Source organism: Aptenodytes forsteri, unplaced genomic scaffold, assembly GCF_000699145.1.
Source record: "Aptenodytes forsteri isolate BGI_AS27 unplaced genomic scaffold, ASM69914v1 Scaffold79, whole genome shotgun sequence".
Taxonomy (NCBI): Eukaryota; Metazoa; Chordata; class Aves; order Sphenisciformes; family Spheniscidae; genus Aptenodytes; species Aptenodytes forsteri.
In genome coordinates this window covers 4,466,029-4,482,918 of record NW_008794776.1, presented here as the reverse complement: position 1 = coordinate 4,482,918, position 16,890 = coordinate 4,466,029, and the positions used below count along the sequence as shown (strand labels likewise).

The 16,890-nt window shown below is 35.0% G+C and overlaps 1 protein-coding gene across 1 annotated transcript; it reads left to right on the top strand.

Annotated features, from left to right (window-relative positions):
- The first annotated feature begins 367 nt into the window (after nucleotides 1-367).
- DGCR8 (DGCR8, microprocessor complex subunit) lies at nucleotides 368-15,476 on the top strand. The gene is made up of 13 exons (XM_009274346.2): nucleotides 368-1,363; nucleotides 1,811-1,973; nucleotides 3,440-3,582; nucleotides 4,311-4,593; nucleotides 6,258-6,455; nucleotides 7,862-7,963; nucleotides 9,857-9,955; nucleotides 11,188-11,270; nucleotides 12,454-12,554; nucleotides 13,018-13,124; nucleotides 13,343-13,470; nucleotides 13,904-14,017; nucleotides 14,361-15,476. Exons 1-13 carry the CDS (start codon nucleotides 641-643, stop codon nucleotides 14,442-14,444), a joined length of 2,328 nt encoding a protein of 775 aa, XP_009272621.1. The 5' UTR covers nucleotides 368-640; the 3' UTR covers nucleotides 14,445-15,476.
- Nucleotides 15,477-16,890: the final 1,414 nt, after the last annotated feature.

Genomic DNA, 16,890 nt, shown 5'->3' with positions numbered 1-16,890 from the left:
TTCAAATTGGTATCAAGATACCCTGCTTTTTTCACTGTAAAAATGTCACTCTTACTTCTACGTGAAATTTATGCTGGAAGGAGTGACATTTTTTCTTTTTGCCTGGGATACTATTTCTGGTTTTTTTTCTGTGACAAAGATTTTTTTTTTCTTCTTCTTGTAGGTTTAAAAAGTAAAAAAAATATCTAATTTCAGCCTCATTCAAATTGGTATCAAGATACCCTGCTTTTTTCACTGTAAAAATGTCACTCTTACTTCTACGTGAAATTTATGCTGGAAGGAGTGACATTTTTTCTTTTTGCCTGGGATACTATTTCTGGTTTTTTTTCTGTGACAAAGATTTTTTTTTTCTTCTTCTTGTAGGTTGAAAGAAGAAAGGGAGACCTGCTTGTCCAATGAAGATGCAGTCTTAGTCTTCAGCTATTTAAGCTGAATGCATTGTGATTTCCAATAATTGAGACAGTGATTCTGAAAGCTGTCTACATTAATGAAAAGAACAATGTAGTCAGCTTAACTGAATCATCAGTGTTGCATATTGAATAGAACATGATAAACCAATCTTGATGGACTTATGCATGTTAGGAATATAGATACAAACATTTATTAAAGCATTGTTTTTTTAAAAACAGTAGTTTTAAAAATGGAGAAATATGAAAATGTACCACCCCTCCCTAAAGAACCTGCAAGAGAAATGAATGTGGAGAATCATACTTGTCCCCCACCTCTGCCGCCTAATGAACAGCCTCCACCACCTCCCCTGCAAACGTCCAGTGACGCAGAGGTAATGGACGTTGGCTCTGGTGGTGATGGACAGTCAGATACCCCTGCTGGGGACACGCACAGTATCTGCAGAACACAGCTTCTCACAAAGGGATCTGCCTGCTACAAAAGTCGTCTTATAATAGACCCTAACAATAGTGACCAAAGCCCAAGAACTGCTCGTCATGCACCTTCAGTTCGAAAGTTCACCCCAGATCTTAAGTTACTTAAAGATGTAAAGATTAGTGTTAGCTTTACAGAAAGCTGCAAAAGCAAAGATAGGAAAGTTCTGTACACTGGAGTTGAGCAGGATTATAAGGCAGATACAGATTTTGCTATTAATAATGTCAATGGGGATTTGCATGTTTGTCCTTTCGGTGGTAGTAATGGTAAAGCTGTAGGAATAGGGGGTGAAAATGATGACAAGAAGGATGATGAAAATGATATTGATCAGGAAAAGAGAGTGGAATATGCAGTTCTGGATGAGCTAGAAGATTTTACCGACAATTTGATGGAAATAGATGAAGAAGGAGGAGGGTTCACATCTAAAGCAATCGTTCAAAGAGATAAAGTGGATGAAGAAACCTTGAATTACTCATACGAGGTAAGTAAATCCACAGGTTTTTGGTGGGTAAGAGGTTTCCAAGTGGCTAGAAAAAAGTATGTAAAGATGTTCACTAAAACAGTCTCATCTACAAATGTGCAGTACTTGGGTCAAAACCACAGAATTTTCAGAGACAGAACTTTGGCTGAAAACTTTCGTGAATTATGTTGGTCAAACTTCCGAGTTGTGTGGCAGCTTCTGTAGTCTTGTTTAAAAATAACAGTTAAAAGGCTTCTTACACAATTGCAGCTGATTTTATCAGGAAAAATACCAGTTCTCACTTACGAAAACTTATTTTCTATTTTTCAGTCTTTTTACTGGGATCATTGGAAATTTCTAGTTTCTCTCTGTATGGAAGTACATAGAGAAAATGTATACTTTTTCTTTGCAAGGGGAAAGGGAGGTTAGTAGACCCAGAAGGATGGTGTCTGATGAAGTCTCTTTCAGGATGACTTTGATAATGATGTGGATGCTCTGCTGGAAGAGGGTCTTCGAGCACCCAAAACAAGGAGACTAGAAAATGAGAAATATGGTGGTGAAAGTGATCACCAGTCTGATGGAGAAACAAGTGTGCAGCCAATGATGACCAAAATTAAAACTGTACTTAAAAGTAAGTTAATGTTCATTAAATATCTGTATTTTTTGTGTGTGTGGCTTATGTCTGTAGAACAAAAGTGTATCAGCAAGCAAAGTTTAGGATAGCAATTCTTGTGAATTGTTTGAAGGCTTCTTACTATAGGATATGATTTTTTATGTTCCTGAACAGTGAAGTTGATTTTTGGGAGTGCTTTTGATCTTCATCTGTTGTATGTAGTAAGAATGTATTTTAGTGTGTGGATTTGTGAAAAATTATGAAGAATGTTACCTCAGTGGTGGGGAGGTGAACAAGGATGATCTGTTCTTTTGTCTCCAGTACTGTGAAACTGCTGAAGACTGTTCGTGGTCATTGTGAACTTCTTCCTATTTTAGATACATCACTTCTGTTGTTGAAATTGCTCTATGTGAAGTCTTTATGCACCCAATACTAGGTTAAAAAAAATCATTAGGAAAATCAGTGGCTTACATTTATCAAATTTCATCGTGTAAATGTTACAAACTACTAATAAAGAAGAGCTGAAAATGTGAACCAATCCAGAAGAATGTAACTGAAAATACTGTCAATTAGGATTAAAATTTGAACCTGCTCTAGAGGAGTATTTTGCAGCTTCACTATATTCTGAAATAAGAAACCAAACAGTTTTTTCCTCCAAAATTTTATACTAACACAGGATTGCCAAGAAGCTCCTAGCTAAGATGAGCCTGGTCTCTGATTTCTGATGTAGGGAGGAGTGAGACTGTTCTCTGATTTCTGGAATAGAAAGGAGTGAGGCCATGTATTATTAACTTGAGCGTGAGCATAAGCGTTTTACTGCAATATTGTTTCTTTTACTATGCGATTCCTCATACTGGCTTATTGTACTCTTAATTTCAGTCTTGTTTTCTGGAAGAAGTAGTATTCTTGATGGCCAAGATAAATATTTAAGTATAAAGGCTTATAGACTTGATCCTGGTTTGTATTGTGCTTACGCTGAAAAATATAATAGGAAAGCCTTAGCTTACAGCCTAGCTCACTGCTGGCTGTTTGGGCCTGTGGGTCTAGTGGTGTGTCAATGCAAATTTATCCCTGAGTGTCAAGTGCAAAAATTTTTAAAAGAAAACTCAGTTGTTTCAAAAGCAGGTATGACTTTTGCATTAAATATAGTTGTGCTTGTGATGATATAAGTACATAAAGACGACTAAAGAGAAAATTCACTGGTGAAATGAACAGATCGGTCTGTATAAAAATTAGTGCTACTGTTGCTTTTCAGTTGAAAACATAATGGCATCTGTAATTTTGCAGGATTTAATGTGGGTTAGAAGCATATGACTTTTTATTAAAGGAAACCAAAATATTTTTACAAAACTTTTTTAGTGTTGTTTCAGTGTCATTTTATCCTTTGAGACAGAAAAAGCAATAAAAATAAAACTCTTGATTTTTGTTTTTTCCTGTTCTTCTAAGCAGTCTATCCAAGTTTAAAGCGATTCTTTGCTTTAAAGGTCGTGGCCGCCCTCCTACAGAACCTTTGCCAGACGGATGGATCATGACATTCCATAACTCGGGCATTCCTGTATATCTGCACAGAGAATCTAGAGTTGTTACCTGGTCTAGACCTTACTTCTTGGGAACAGGAAGCATAAGGGTGAGAGCTATCAATGACTTAAATACTTACTGAGATTTAAAAATTAGGTATGTTCCTGCAAACAGTTGAATATTTTTCTACTTTAGCAGGCTTCTTTCCAGTGTTAGAATTAAGGTACTTGAAAAATAAACTCCTCTGTTTCTGAAAATACAATATGATTTTTCTTACAGTGTTTTGTTTTTCCATTTTTGCAATGAATTTGGGCAGTTAAAGTGAATGAGGTGGTCTTGTTTGGTGCCTTCGTTGTTCTAGTATATGGCTGCAAAATATTTTTTTTATTCCACCATGAAATATATTTAGATCATTTATTTGTAGCTATAAACTAGCCTGAGCTGTGGCTTATGGTCCACATCTACGGAAGTAAGCATGTGACGTTCATGAACCCAAGGAATCTGCAGAAATTGGATTTAATGTCATGGGCTTAAACCCCAAGAGAGCTCAGTGGATTTTATGAAAGCATGTAGTATTTGCATGTAATTGAACAGAATATAATTTGGATCTGAAACAGCAAATACACTTCGAAGGTTAGTATCAGTGTTACGCAGTGCCAAGAAACCATAGGAGTGGATGTACTCAGATCTTGAGTAGAGTAAGATTGCTGACCAAAGAGAAGCTTGAGCCTAGACTAAATGTAATCAAGATGGAAGTTACTTTCATCTTTTGGTTTTGAGTTTTGTTTTTGGTCACCTTGAGGTACTGAAACCTTCTGTATTATTTTATATTTGCAGAAACATGATCCTCCCCTTAGTAGCATTCCCTGCTTGCATTACAAAAAAATGAAGGAAAATGAGGAAAGGGAACAAAACAATGACATAACCCCAAATGAAGAAGTATCACCTGTAAAGCACCTAGATAAATCTTCAGAACTGGACTGCCAAACAGAAGAACCGGATTCTACTGCTGCTGATTCTGGGCCTTTAGATGACAAAGACACCTCGGGGGGAGATGCAGCACAAGGAGCCTTAGGACAAGTTAAGGCCAAAGTTGAAGTATGTAAAGATGAATCTGTAGGTATGTATGGAAGTCTTTTCTTGGCTGGAGTTGGGGTAATGGCGGTTGGGATACATATGCTTTATTCCGGACTTGGCAACTGAATAATACCTTGCCTGAGATCAAGTGATCAGTTGTCTTTCTGTACGGTTTTTCGTGTGCAGAGATCTGGAGAAATAGATCCAGTATTAGAAATCAATTTTGATTTTAACAGGAAGAGAAACATACAGTGGAGATTTTTGCTAAAGACTTGAGAGTCCGTATGCGAAGGTTTTACGCGCAAAAATGTGAAAGTTTTGGAAGTTTAGTCCTGTAGACTTTATGTCAATTTAAGAATCAATTAAGTCAATGCGTACATATGAATTGCTGTTGTCAAGTGTGTTTGTGTGACTTCTTTAAATAGGCTTTTCTATGCGGTCTCTATATTGGCTGAATTATATCTATTTTTGATATGATCTCTTAAGATAAATGGTGCAGTTAAACTAGATTTGCTTATTTGCACAAGTCTAGCAGAATAAGTTACGCAAGTATAATTGCACTCATGCAAAGGGGTGTGATGCTTCATTATTTTATTTATGCAAGTCTGATAGCTTTATACAAAAAGCTTCCTGAAGAAGTCATGCCAAAATCACTGCCAAACTTACAGAGGAACTTAGAGAGAAAGCTCCTGTGCCACTTACCACAACTGTGTACCTGAGAGTATCATCCATGTAAATTACTGCTGCTCAGAATACTGATATGGATTGTAGGCTACCACTTACCTTTGTAGTGTTCAAACATAAAACTTGTCATTACATGTGTCCTGTTCAGTCTGAAAACCATACCAAAAGATTAAAAAAAAAACAATCATCAATATTTAGCAGCAAAACTAAAACCAGTAAGCACTTATTTTCTACGTGAAGTTCACCTGTCTATCTCTCTCTTTAAATAGGATCTGTATTCTGTATTACTGAAAAAATACTGAGTGATCAAGTATAAGCGTGACTTGCATTTGGAATTCCTTGTGGAAGGAAACAATGCCAGCAGCTTGCTTTTTGTTTACATCTTGGGATGCTACTCTTTATTTTTGCTGATTATATCTGCAGAAATATCCTATAAAGGAGAAGCAGCTGTACTTCAAGGGGGACAGTCTTTTAGTACTCTGTATATGAAAATGAATGTGTTAAATTCTGTTTAGAGGCCAGCAGATATTCATGGAGTTCATAGAGCATCATTATATAGTGTTTCATGGTACACTGTTTAATAAATAGGCAGCAATAGTCAGTTTTGGCTTCAGGAAAATGAGGCTAATAGCATAACTACTGTTACTCACTGTATACCTTGCTTCAGGTAATGAGAAGGTGAATAGGTGATTAAGTAGAACAATTACTAGTGTTTTGTTACAAATTGTGTTGGGTATTATGCTGGTTAGGGCTTAGTAAAATCTTCGAGTGACAGAATAAAATATTCTTTTGTTTTGTTTTCCAGTTTGCACAAATGTTTTGCATTTGACCCAGTAGGAGGAAAACTTGTAATTAGTTTTGTTAGTATAAAATAGCATCTTAACCTTGAGTATGTGAACTAAAGCCACTACTTTTGCTCCTGGTCTAAAAAAATAATTAGAACATGTTTAAAACAGTGGAAATAGTGAACCTAATGCTTGCTCAGTGGTGAAGTAGGGAGAGTAACTTGTTTGTGTTTCTTAGATCTGGAAGATTTTAGACGCTATCTTGAAAAGCGTTTTGACTTTGAACAAGTTACCGTAAAAAAATTCAGAACCTGGGCTGAGAGACGGCAATTCAATCGTGAAATGAAGCGGAAGCAGGCAGAATCTGAGCGGCCTATTCTGCCTGCCAACCAGAAACTCATTACCTTGTCTGTGCAAGATGCGCCTACAAAGAAAGGTTAGTTTGTCTACCTGGAGTTCAAATATTCTGTATCAAAGACTAATTACAGTTCTAATCTCGACTGAAAAAAAGAAAAAATCCTGTAGTAAGTCCACTTTCTTCTTGTTCTAGAATTCTGTGTTCTTGGATCCATCATATTACATAGTAAAGGAAAAATACTGTCAAAATATGCTTCCTATTTAAAAGAGTAATTCCTAAATGAAAGGATTTTTATTTAAGGTTGCAGTCCTGGTAACTGGTTACTACCTTCAGCTACTTGTTACTGTTGGTTGTTACTGAAAATCTTTCTGCCTAGTCACTCAATACTACTGCCTTCTCAGTCCTATACCAGTTCTAATTGGTCCTAAATTAGGGACTGTTTACAAATGTCGGATTGATCCAGATTAAAAGCTACAATTAAAAATACAAATTTAAAGCAGTTTGATGGAAACAGTTAAGAATGAACTGCGTGTGCAGTTGTGTCCTGTGGTGTGAAGACTGGATATCATATCTGATGAGAAGCTGGGTGAATTAGCTCTTATCTGTATTGGCTGTGTAGCCATGGTAGTATGTTTAACTGCAGTCTGATATTTAAAATGTCCATAGACCTGTGATTTGGGTTTTGTTCTTGTTTTGTACGTTGTCATGTTTCTGGGTTTCTTCTCTTTAGCGGAGTTAAAGCTTATGAGCTGCATATTGACCATTCCCTGTTACAGTGAGGTGCAGTTGAATTTTTAGTTAATGCACTTTATCTTAAAATTCTAGGTTTTAGAGCCACATGGAAACCATCTAAATCAAGGACTGACTTACACTTTATCTATCTAAATCTTAACTTTCTCTCCCATACTGCCGTGGTGCCCACTGAGGCAGGGTTTGTGCTCTTGACTAACAATACTGTTGCAGAGAAAAAAAAAATAGGACGTTCAAATAAAAAGAGCGTGTTCAGGGCAAGGGGACAGTGACCTGATTTGTGGCTTGTTAAACAGGATTTCTTGGGAAAAAAAACAGAGTGATTCTGGTTTGTGGATTTGAAGTCTACGTGCCTATTGTTAGAAGGGAGATACAACGTGTTTAGGAGCAAATTAGAGGATTTCTAATTGGTGTTAGCTGCCAAAAATGCTGTGTTGTAGAGGTTCAGAGGCCATGGGACTGCAAACATTGAACAGAGAATATTTGACTTAGCTCATAATTAATGTGCTTCTAGTTGTTGATAGAAATTTCTCAGACTTATTTCTCAATACTTTTTCAGAGAAAATGGACTTTGAGGTCATAATTATCCATGTCTGATTCAACAGCATTGCATTTAATTTGAGCGGGCCCTTTTCCCTTGTAGCTTGTCATTTATTTATTTATTTGTAATAGAAATTGTCTTTTAAAGACTGGAACTACTTAGCTGTCTTCCCCTCCCCCCCCTTTTTTTGTAGAATTTGTGATTAATCCCAATGGGAAATCCGAAGTTTGCATACTGCATGAATATATGCAACGAGTCCTAAAGGTTCGCCCTGTTTACAATTTCTTTGAATGTGGTAAGTCTGTTAAGTTTTTTAATTGACGACATGCTGTTTTGAAGGGCTTATCTCATGCTTGGATATCTTTAAAAAAAAAAATCAAATGATGGACATTTTTCCTAAGGGATGACTTGAAAGTCTATTGTGAATCAAATTCTAGCTAGGTAACGTTTTCTGTATCTTAAATGTGACTTTTGAGGATAAGAGCAGTCTTATATTTAAAATAACAGTATGGCTTCTCACTTGGAAAACTATGCCTAAGTGAAAATGGATTTGAGTAACTCATTTGCATATAAAAGGACATGTCAGTGAAATATGGGCAATTACAGTTTTGCTGACTGTGCACAATTAATATTTGCTTGATTTTTCTTGTCATTGATGTCCAGAAAATCCGATTGTAAGGCACAAATTGTTTTAGTGAATCATCAGAATCCTGGGGGCTGGGTAAATACTAAACCCAAGTAGTTTCTGAAGAGAAATATGTAGGCCTTCAATTATGAAGCTGTTAAGAATTTGAAAGATTTCTGCAGGCACATATGTACTCTCTCTAAAGCTGCAATAATTTGAGATATTTTTGTGGTTTTGTTCTGTTCTGGTTTTCTTCCAATTAACAAAAAATACAGTAGGTTTTTTTAGATATGTAGAGTTTTAAAGTCTTTTAACTGTTCAAGTTATTGTATGTTATGATTGTTGTTATGTCATGGAGGTTTATATTTAAATCTGGTCATCCTAAGAGAATTGCGTATGTATAAATTGATGTTAAAAATTTAAATGGAAACCAGAAATGGCTATGTAGACTATTTGCCTTGTGTGACTATTCTCTAAGGTCATTGATAAATTATAATTAACACTGGTAGGAATTGTTTTGGTATAAATGTTGACTAATTTTGCTCATAGTATTAGAAGAATGGAAATAGAAGTGTCATTCTACTGGACTAAAAATAACTTAGAGTTACTAAGACTATGTTGTTCCATGATTAGTGTGGGATTTATGTTAAATGCTGGATGGAAATACGTTTGTGTTTTTAAACAGCTTTTAATTTTATTCTGTGTCAGTGGTGAGAAGAGGTAGGTCGATAGTTCCTGACTTAGGCTGTACTGAGACTGTGTAAGTGATGCTAGCACTCAGAAAAACAAAAACCTGTGGAGAATTTTATTTTAGATAAATACGGTGGGGGAATGCACTTGATGCTTAATCAAGAATCTAAAAATGTTACATACATGGCATATATAACTGGAATCAAATTAACGCTGGATTTTTTTTTTTTCCCCCTGTAAATTCCAGCCAGATTGCCTTATCTAGCTGCATTTGAGATTGCTTTACAAAGTGGTATAGCATATGTTCCTTGCATTTTTGCTTTTGCCGGGGGTTTTTTGGGGTACCTTATGGAAAAGAAAGAAATTACACCTTTTTCAGCAGCAGCCATTAAAGGATTAAGTCCTGCAGTCAGCATCCAAGGAATTACAAGTCGGGCATCTTAGTTTACTGTGGAATCTATAATTATTCAGAATTACGTTATCCCTATATATGCATTACATAATGTAACTGAATTTTCAATATCAGAATGTGTAGCTCTTGTATTTACACTGTGTTACTGATGCAAAAATTTTGGAATTAACATTTGAATTCTGGCAGATTACAAATGATCTCTTAAAATGTAAAAGTTCTTCATTTGGAAGAATGAAGTACATGGTGGTAAGTCTCTGTTAATGGAGAACTCTGTTAGTTTTTCATATACTGGAGTTAGCAATTCTTCAGTCTTTTTGAAGAATAGACAACTTCCATCCCTCTTGAAGTTGTAATGAAGAAGAAAACTAATCTTGATAGTGGTGGGTCTTTCATGTTCATTATGAGTATTTTACATTGGGAGTTCTGAAAAGCTTTCTTTTTCTTTCCTCCTCCGTTTCCAGAGAACCCAAGTGAACCTTTTGGAGCCTCAGTGATTATTGATGGAGTAACTTATGGGGCAGGAACTGCCAGCAGCAAAAAACTTGCCAAGAATAAAGCTGGTAACATTTTTTCTTTCTTAATACCAACTGCTGAATTGTTTATCTGTTTTCATTTCTGCTTTGAAGATGACATATTTGCAATAGTAAGTAGGAATAATTTTGTTAATAATCAAAGAAGGTACACTCGTGTCTTTTTGGTAAAAGTGATAAATACTGTTGCAGAGACTTTTCTGACAACCCTAAGTTCAGCTGTGTACTGGGATAAAAAACCATGAAGAAACTTCAGATGTTAACTTACATGTAAACTATTGATGTACACTGAGTAGCTGTAAGAGCATCTGTCTCTAATGGTCAGGCCAATAAGAACGTGTTGGGGGTTTTATATTTATACTGTCACCTGCTATATAAACACCTGGTATATGGATTTTAGCAAAATGTCTGTCTTTGCCCTTCTTCAAAAAAAAAAAAACCAAACCACCTCAAGATTTTGGTTGTTTTGGTTCTCTTTCTGGTAATGAAACAATTGCACTGAAATACGTGATTATTGATTTCCAAGTACTTGTCTTCATTAATTAGTTCCAATTGTGTAAGTCTGTAATGAATATGCAAATAATTAAGAACCAGATGAGAATGTGTCTGACACATTAGAACTTCTTACTGATCTCCAGATTTAAATGTCTTTAGCACAAGGATCAAGAAAAAATACCTTCTCAAAACATAAAGATGTATAATATACCTGTGGTACTTCCTGCACTTGTGAAATACGTCAATGTAGCTAAATCACCAAAAGCCAGCCCATAATTGTTTGTGCATGAAAAAAGGTATTTTGCTGTGAAAATTTAGGCAAATACTGGATGTACTTTTTGTACAATACTAGGGTTCTGAGTGCCCTAGTGATACAGTACTAGGGTTCGGCTGTAACAACTAAGGGGTGATAACAACTTTCTAGTTTTAGGTCCTAAGGGCTCTACGTCACTTTTAAAATGAGGCTTGATTATAATTTTTTTCCTTTCATAGGCATTTGCAAAAAGCAGTTTCTTCTTAGTTTAATTAGTTGTGAGACTTTCATTATCAACTTGAACGAGTAGATTCTTTTTTTTTCCTTAAAAAGTGCAAGTGAATATACTTACAAAAATAAGATGCCTGTCTTATCTGTAAAATTGCTCTCTAATATGAGTGGATATTTCTAGGGGAGATGTGAGGCTTGCTTAAAGAGTGCCTCATTCTGCTGTTTTTCTTTACAATCATTGTTTAAAATAATTGTAATCAAGATGTTTAATCATGTTCTGCAGCTCGAGCTACACTGGAAATCCTTATTCCCGACTTTGTTAAACAGACCTCTGAGGAGAAGCCCAAAGACAGTGAAGAACTTGAGGTACTGAACTCTTGCTTGCTGGCTGTCATTATTGGAGTCTGTTTTTAAAAACATTACACCTTCGATGTCAGAAATATTAATGAAAATTTGTAACGTTGTTTTCTCAGTCAGATGGAAAAGTGAAATTCTTCATTTATAGCAAGGTATATGGCAATGAAAATACTTTTTTTTTCTATTGGAACTGATCAGAAAATGTACTGTGATGCAGAGAACTAGTCCCTTGTTGAAATACCAGGTTGCTTACTGAAGACCTGAAATGTTCCAAGACAGTAGACTGCCTGTGCTATCCTGGCTTCCAGAACCCTCTGGTTGATGCCTTGAAAAGTTCAGAGCTAGATGCTGTCTGGTTTTGTGTGATCGTCTTCAAAGACCAAGTAAGAACTGAAAGTGCCCAGGCTTCTGAGACATTTTCACTTAGCTGTGAAAGCTACCTACTGCCAGATCAGACAGCTAAAATTGCAGACTTTAAGCAGTGACATTTGAGAAAATCAAAGGAAAAGTGTCTTTAAGTGGAGAGCGTGTGCTATATATTCAGGAAATATTAAATAGCTAGTTAATCAGTGATATGTTCACTTCCAATTCAGCATGTAACAGACCGTCAGTAAGGAGTAAAGGAAAAATCGGTGATCAGCCCGAAAGAAATGTTTTAATTTTAAAAAGTGTAATATACAGAATGAGTTGTTTGTACACTTGCTTTAATGTAAAACTGTATTGTATGCCCTGCGCTATTGAAATGGTCATTAAGAAAACGCAGAGAATTTTTTCCGTTGTTTTAAAATAAAATACAAAACGTTCCAATAGCTGTTATGTTTTCTTTTACTAAACCACAGCATTTTGGTAAGTAGAATTTCATAATAAATTAAAACAAATAAAATAACCTTGTCCTGAGGGAGAAAGCCTGATAAAAAATTTATAAGATTCTCATTTTTATGTCCGTCTTGTATAATGTAAAATTGGAGTTAAAAGAATTATTTAAATTTCTGTCTGCAAACATATGATTAGGTGTGGCAGTCTTAATGATGTTGGTAAATACCTCCATTATGGATTTAAAAATACTTTTTTAAGTATTAAGCACAGAGGAACAGAATTTGTTTAATGTTGCAAAGGAGAAATGAGCGTTAAGAACAGTATTAAAGTCTTATTTGCGCAAAAGCTCAATAACCCTTTTCAATTCCTTTTGTAGTATTTTAACCATATCAGTATTGAGGACTCACGGGTATACGAACTCACCAGTAAAGCTGGACTTTTGTCTCCATATCAGATTCTCCATGAGTGCCTTAAAAGGTAAGGCTGCAGAACAAGGAGCAAACTCTGTTGTGTACAGGTGTTTGGGTCGGGGCACATTGTTTGCTTGGTTGCTTGTACCCACAGTGTTTGTCAGTAAGTTGGACGTTTGTGGGCTGGCCAAGCTTACTGCACTCGCTGTGGCTACAAGAGATGTCGTGTGGACTGAACGGGTTAATTCTGTATCTTCCTTTAATGCACGTTTGCTCTTTATGCCTCTTGTCTTCTGAGATTAGGATTTAGTTGTGGGACATATAAATATATTTGGTTTTGATTTATACAGGCTTTCCTTTCCATTCAAGTCAAGTTACTGATCTAAAAAAGAACTCTCTAATAAATTTTAAGACATTAATTAATATCAATGTATCTAACTCCATTGCAATGTCCGTCAAAGATAACTGTGACCACTTCAGTTGTTTGTAATGTTACTTAGTATATGATATTGATTTTGTTTGTGCTTAAGAAACCATGGAATGGGTGATACATCCATAAAGTTTGAAGTGATTCCTGGTAAAAATCAGAAGAGTGAATATGTTATGACTTGTGGCAAACACACGGTGCGAGGCTGGTGTAAGTACAGTACTTAGTGTGACCTCTGACAGTATCTTCCTTTTTTCCCGTTCTTGTTTGTTGTCCATTTTGTAGGTGCTTGTTCAGCTATCTAGCTTGTTACATGCTTATTCTGCTCTTCTCTGGTATCTCAATTTTGAATAACACGAGTAAATATTGGTGTTCATCTAATTACGTAATGTGCCAGTATTGACAGGTTTTCATGATTATTTTTACAGGCAAAAATAAAAGAGTGGGGAAACAATTAGCTTCTCAGAAAATCCTACAGCTACTGCATCCACATGTGAAAAATTGGGGCTCTCTTTTGCGTATGTATGGTAGAGAGAGTAGCAAGATGGTTAAACAGGTGAACATGATTTTGTTTCATTGTAACCTACCTTGTGATTGTATTTGTGCTTTTGTATTTTTCTGGGTTTTTAAATTTCATTACAACAAAGCTTTAATGGTATCTATTTCGGCATAATAGTGTTGTTCCCTATCGTGGTAAAGGCAGTATGCGTTTGGTGAGCAGTTCTCAATTCTTCTGAATTGATTCTCATACCTTGCTATTGCCAGAAGATAAGATGAGCGCTGCGCTTTCGTTGACAATAATAGTTCTGTCAATCTCGCATCTTCCAGGTCAAAGCTATATAACCTATTTAATATTTAACTAACTCATGAAAATATATGTTATTACTTAAGGGAGTACAACTATTGCAGATTAAACTTCTGCTCCATGTGTTTTAATTTTTTTTTCATCAAAAACCTCATCTGTTGTTTCTTACGGTTCCGTTGAATAGGAAACCTCTGATAAAAGTGTGATAGAACTTCAGCAGTACGCCAAAAAGAACAAGCCAAATCTGCACATCCTGAACAAGTTACAGGAAGAAATGAAAAAACTGGCACAGGAAAGAGTGAGTATATGCTCTCTTGTATTTACAAGCGGGAAGAATGCCATGGGTCAGACTTAGATTAGAATTTTTGCTTGTTTTATACAGCATCTCGTGTAAAGAGAGCTGTTCAAAACTTCATTTTTGGGAGGGGGCTGCTTTTAGAGAGATTTTCATCCTCTCTTTTAAACTGGCTTATAACTTAATTTTACCTACTGCAGTAAATTTATTTTTAACATTAGAACAAGTTAGCCTTTCACAAAGATTCACACAAGTTTGGCTACAATTGTTCAAAATTTTAAAAGTGTTTTATTATGATACTCTCTTTATGACTGTGGTGGTGGGTTTTTGTTTCATGCTCTTTTTGGAGGAAACGCGAAAGAAACCCAAGATGACAATAGTGGAATCGGCTCAACCTGGTAGTGAACCTCTGTGTACCGTTGATGTGTAATGAGAAAATTTACAAGTGGGGAGCAATAACACAAATGGAGGAACTAGATTTTCAACAATTATTTAAAAATTGTTTGCTGCAGAATGCAAGATAACTTTTAAAATACAAGCTGCTTCAGTTATGCATTGTTCTTTTTGCATCATCAGGGCAATATTACTTTTTCCTATTTTCTTTTTTTTTTTTTTTTTAATACCTCTGAGATATGTACGTTTAAAGGATTGATCATAAAGATCTCTACTTGGGCAGATGCACGGAGGACAGGCATGTTCACACAGGATAAAATCAATCAAGCACTTTTTCCTGGAAAGCCATCCATGTTGTTCGAAATGGATGTGTTTTAAGGATGAAATTCAGAGTATCTATGTACAGGTTGAAGCTGATACTATATATATACACACATTCATCATATATATGTATATATAAAAGAAATATATGTACATCTTCTTGTATGAACATGCCTAAAACTATTTTTGTGAAAAGTTTTGTTGCATTTCAGCACATAATAATATGCACTGATAAGACACTTTGGTGACAAATACATGAAAGTGATGAGCAATGTTCCTAATGCCATAGGATTAGGCCAGTAACGCTGTTTCTTTTTGGTTGGTTTTTTGTCTCCTGCCAGGCTTAGTTATTCAAGATCACAGTATGCAGATTTTTTTATTACTTGAAAAGAACAAGTATACCTGGTAGTGTTAAGAGCAATAGGCTGGATATCCAAAATTATTGGGTTTTATTTTAATTGAAAAGAGCCTATGTTAGTTTACAGATCAGTTGAAAAGGGAAAATATGGTCCTATTTATTTGATGAAGATAAAAACTGTAATTTGAAAGGCTGTTTTCAAAGCTTGGAGCCAAAACGCAGCTGACGATGGCTGACAGTCTGAAAATACTTTGCCAATGACATGTTTAAAGACCTTCCACTCCCTTCTCCCAGCAATAAAATAATTTCTCATTTGTTTGGAGAGAGAATATATCTACTTGATCAATTAAGTCTTAATTTGCACCATAAAAGCAAAGAATTAAAAAAAAACCCAACCCACAACCCTGAGAAATCTGAAATAACTGCAGCAATTTAGGTTTTTTAACACGTTTTTGGTTTTACTTTTTTAACTGCATTTTTAGTTTTTAAAGAAAAAGTGTAACTTCTGCAATGAAAATTAGAATGTAGATTTGGAATGTGACATAGAGTAATGAGTAGAATGAGACCATAACAGGTTATACCGATAAATAAGAAAATCACAAATATGCAACTATTATAAAATACAATCTTAGAAAACAGGCAGTACTCACTATGTCATCGGAGGCTATGTTAATTTAAGCACAGAAGACATAATTTTGGCTGTTGTGAAAGCACTGCTGCGTGGGTTTCGTTCTTCATACGGGGCTCTTTACTGGGTGATTGCAGTAAGTCTTCTCTTCGAACCATTTTTGTGCGTTCTTTGGTTTGTTCTTGAGGAAGAGAGTGAAAACCAGGCTGGTGGTAGGGCTTCAAAGACTTATCCGAGTGGTACTGCTGGCCTTTACGCTCCGACTCCGGCAGGAGTGAAAGAGGTCAGTTCCTTGTAATTGCTGCAGCTCCCGGTACTTACCTGGACAGTGACCTGGGGGCTTGAGGGGGGTTTTGTTTTGGTTTTGGGGTTTTTTGGTTGGGTGGGTTTTGTTTGGGTTTTTTTTTTTTTTTTTTTTTTTTTTTTTTTTTTTTTTTTTTTTTTTTTTTTTTTTTTTTTTTTTTTTTTTTTTTTTTTTTTTTTTTTTTTTTTTTTTTTTTTTTTTTTTTTTTTTTTTTTTTTTTTTTTTTTTTTTTTTTTTTTTTTTTTTTTTTTTTTTTTTTTTTTTTTTTTTTTTTTTTTTTTTTTTTTTTTTTTTTTTTTTTTTTTTTTTTTTTTTTTTTTTTTTTTTTTTTTTTTTTTTTTTTTTTTTTTTTTTTTTTTTTTTTTTTTTTTTTTTTTTTTTTTTTTTTTTTTTTTTTTTTTTTTTTTTTTTTTTTTTTTTTACCATGTCACATATAGAGTGCTGCAGTATAATGAATTTAGTGCCTACTGGAATTTAACAATATTGGCATCAGTATTGTGAGACCTCCTTTTAATATCTCCCATTATTTTGGAAATATGTGGATTTTAATTTATATCTCAAACTAATGTTTTCTAATATATGTTGCATATAATGTTCGAGGTTAAACAGGAGGAGTCTTGGAGTCTTAACCTGTTTCTGTGTTTGAGTGATATGCTCGGAGGTCTCTGCAAATATGAATTCACCCATTTCTTACGATGATATTTAGCTTTCCAGTTCCACGAGTGGTAGTCCTGTTATAACAGGATACAGGTCGTTGGAAGACTATACATAAACTATTATTTAAAGAAGTGGCCTATCTAAAAAAACAAAACCGAAAAACACTGCCTCTGCTTTTTTTTTGTATAGCTTTAATAATCTCCATCTTCTGAAGG

Coding starts and splice junctions, on each gene's coding strand:
- DGCR8 (XM_009274346.2), top strand. CDS start 641: ATGGAGAAATATGAAAATGTACCACCCCTCCCTAAAGAACCTGCAAGA. Junction 3,583..4,310: donor TGGGAACAGGAAGCATAAGG/GTGAGAGCTATC, acceptor TTATATTTGCAG/AAACATGATCCTCCCCTTAG. Junction 9,956..11,187: donor ACTTGCCAAGAATAAAGCTG/GTAACATTTTTT, acceptor CATGTTCTGCAG/CTCGAGCTACACTGGAAATC.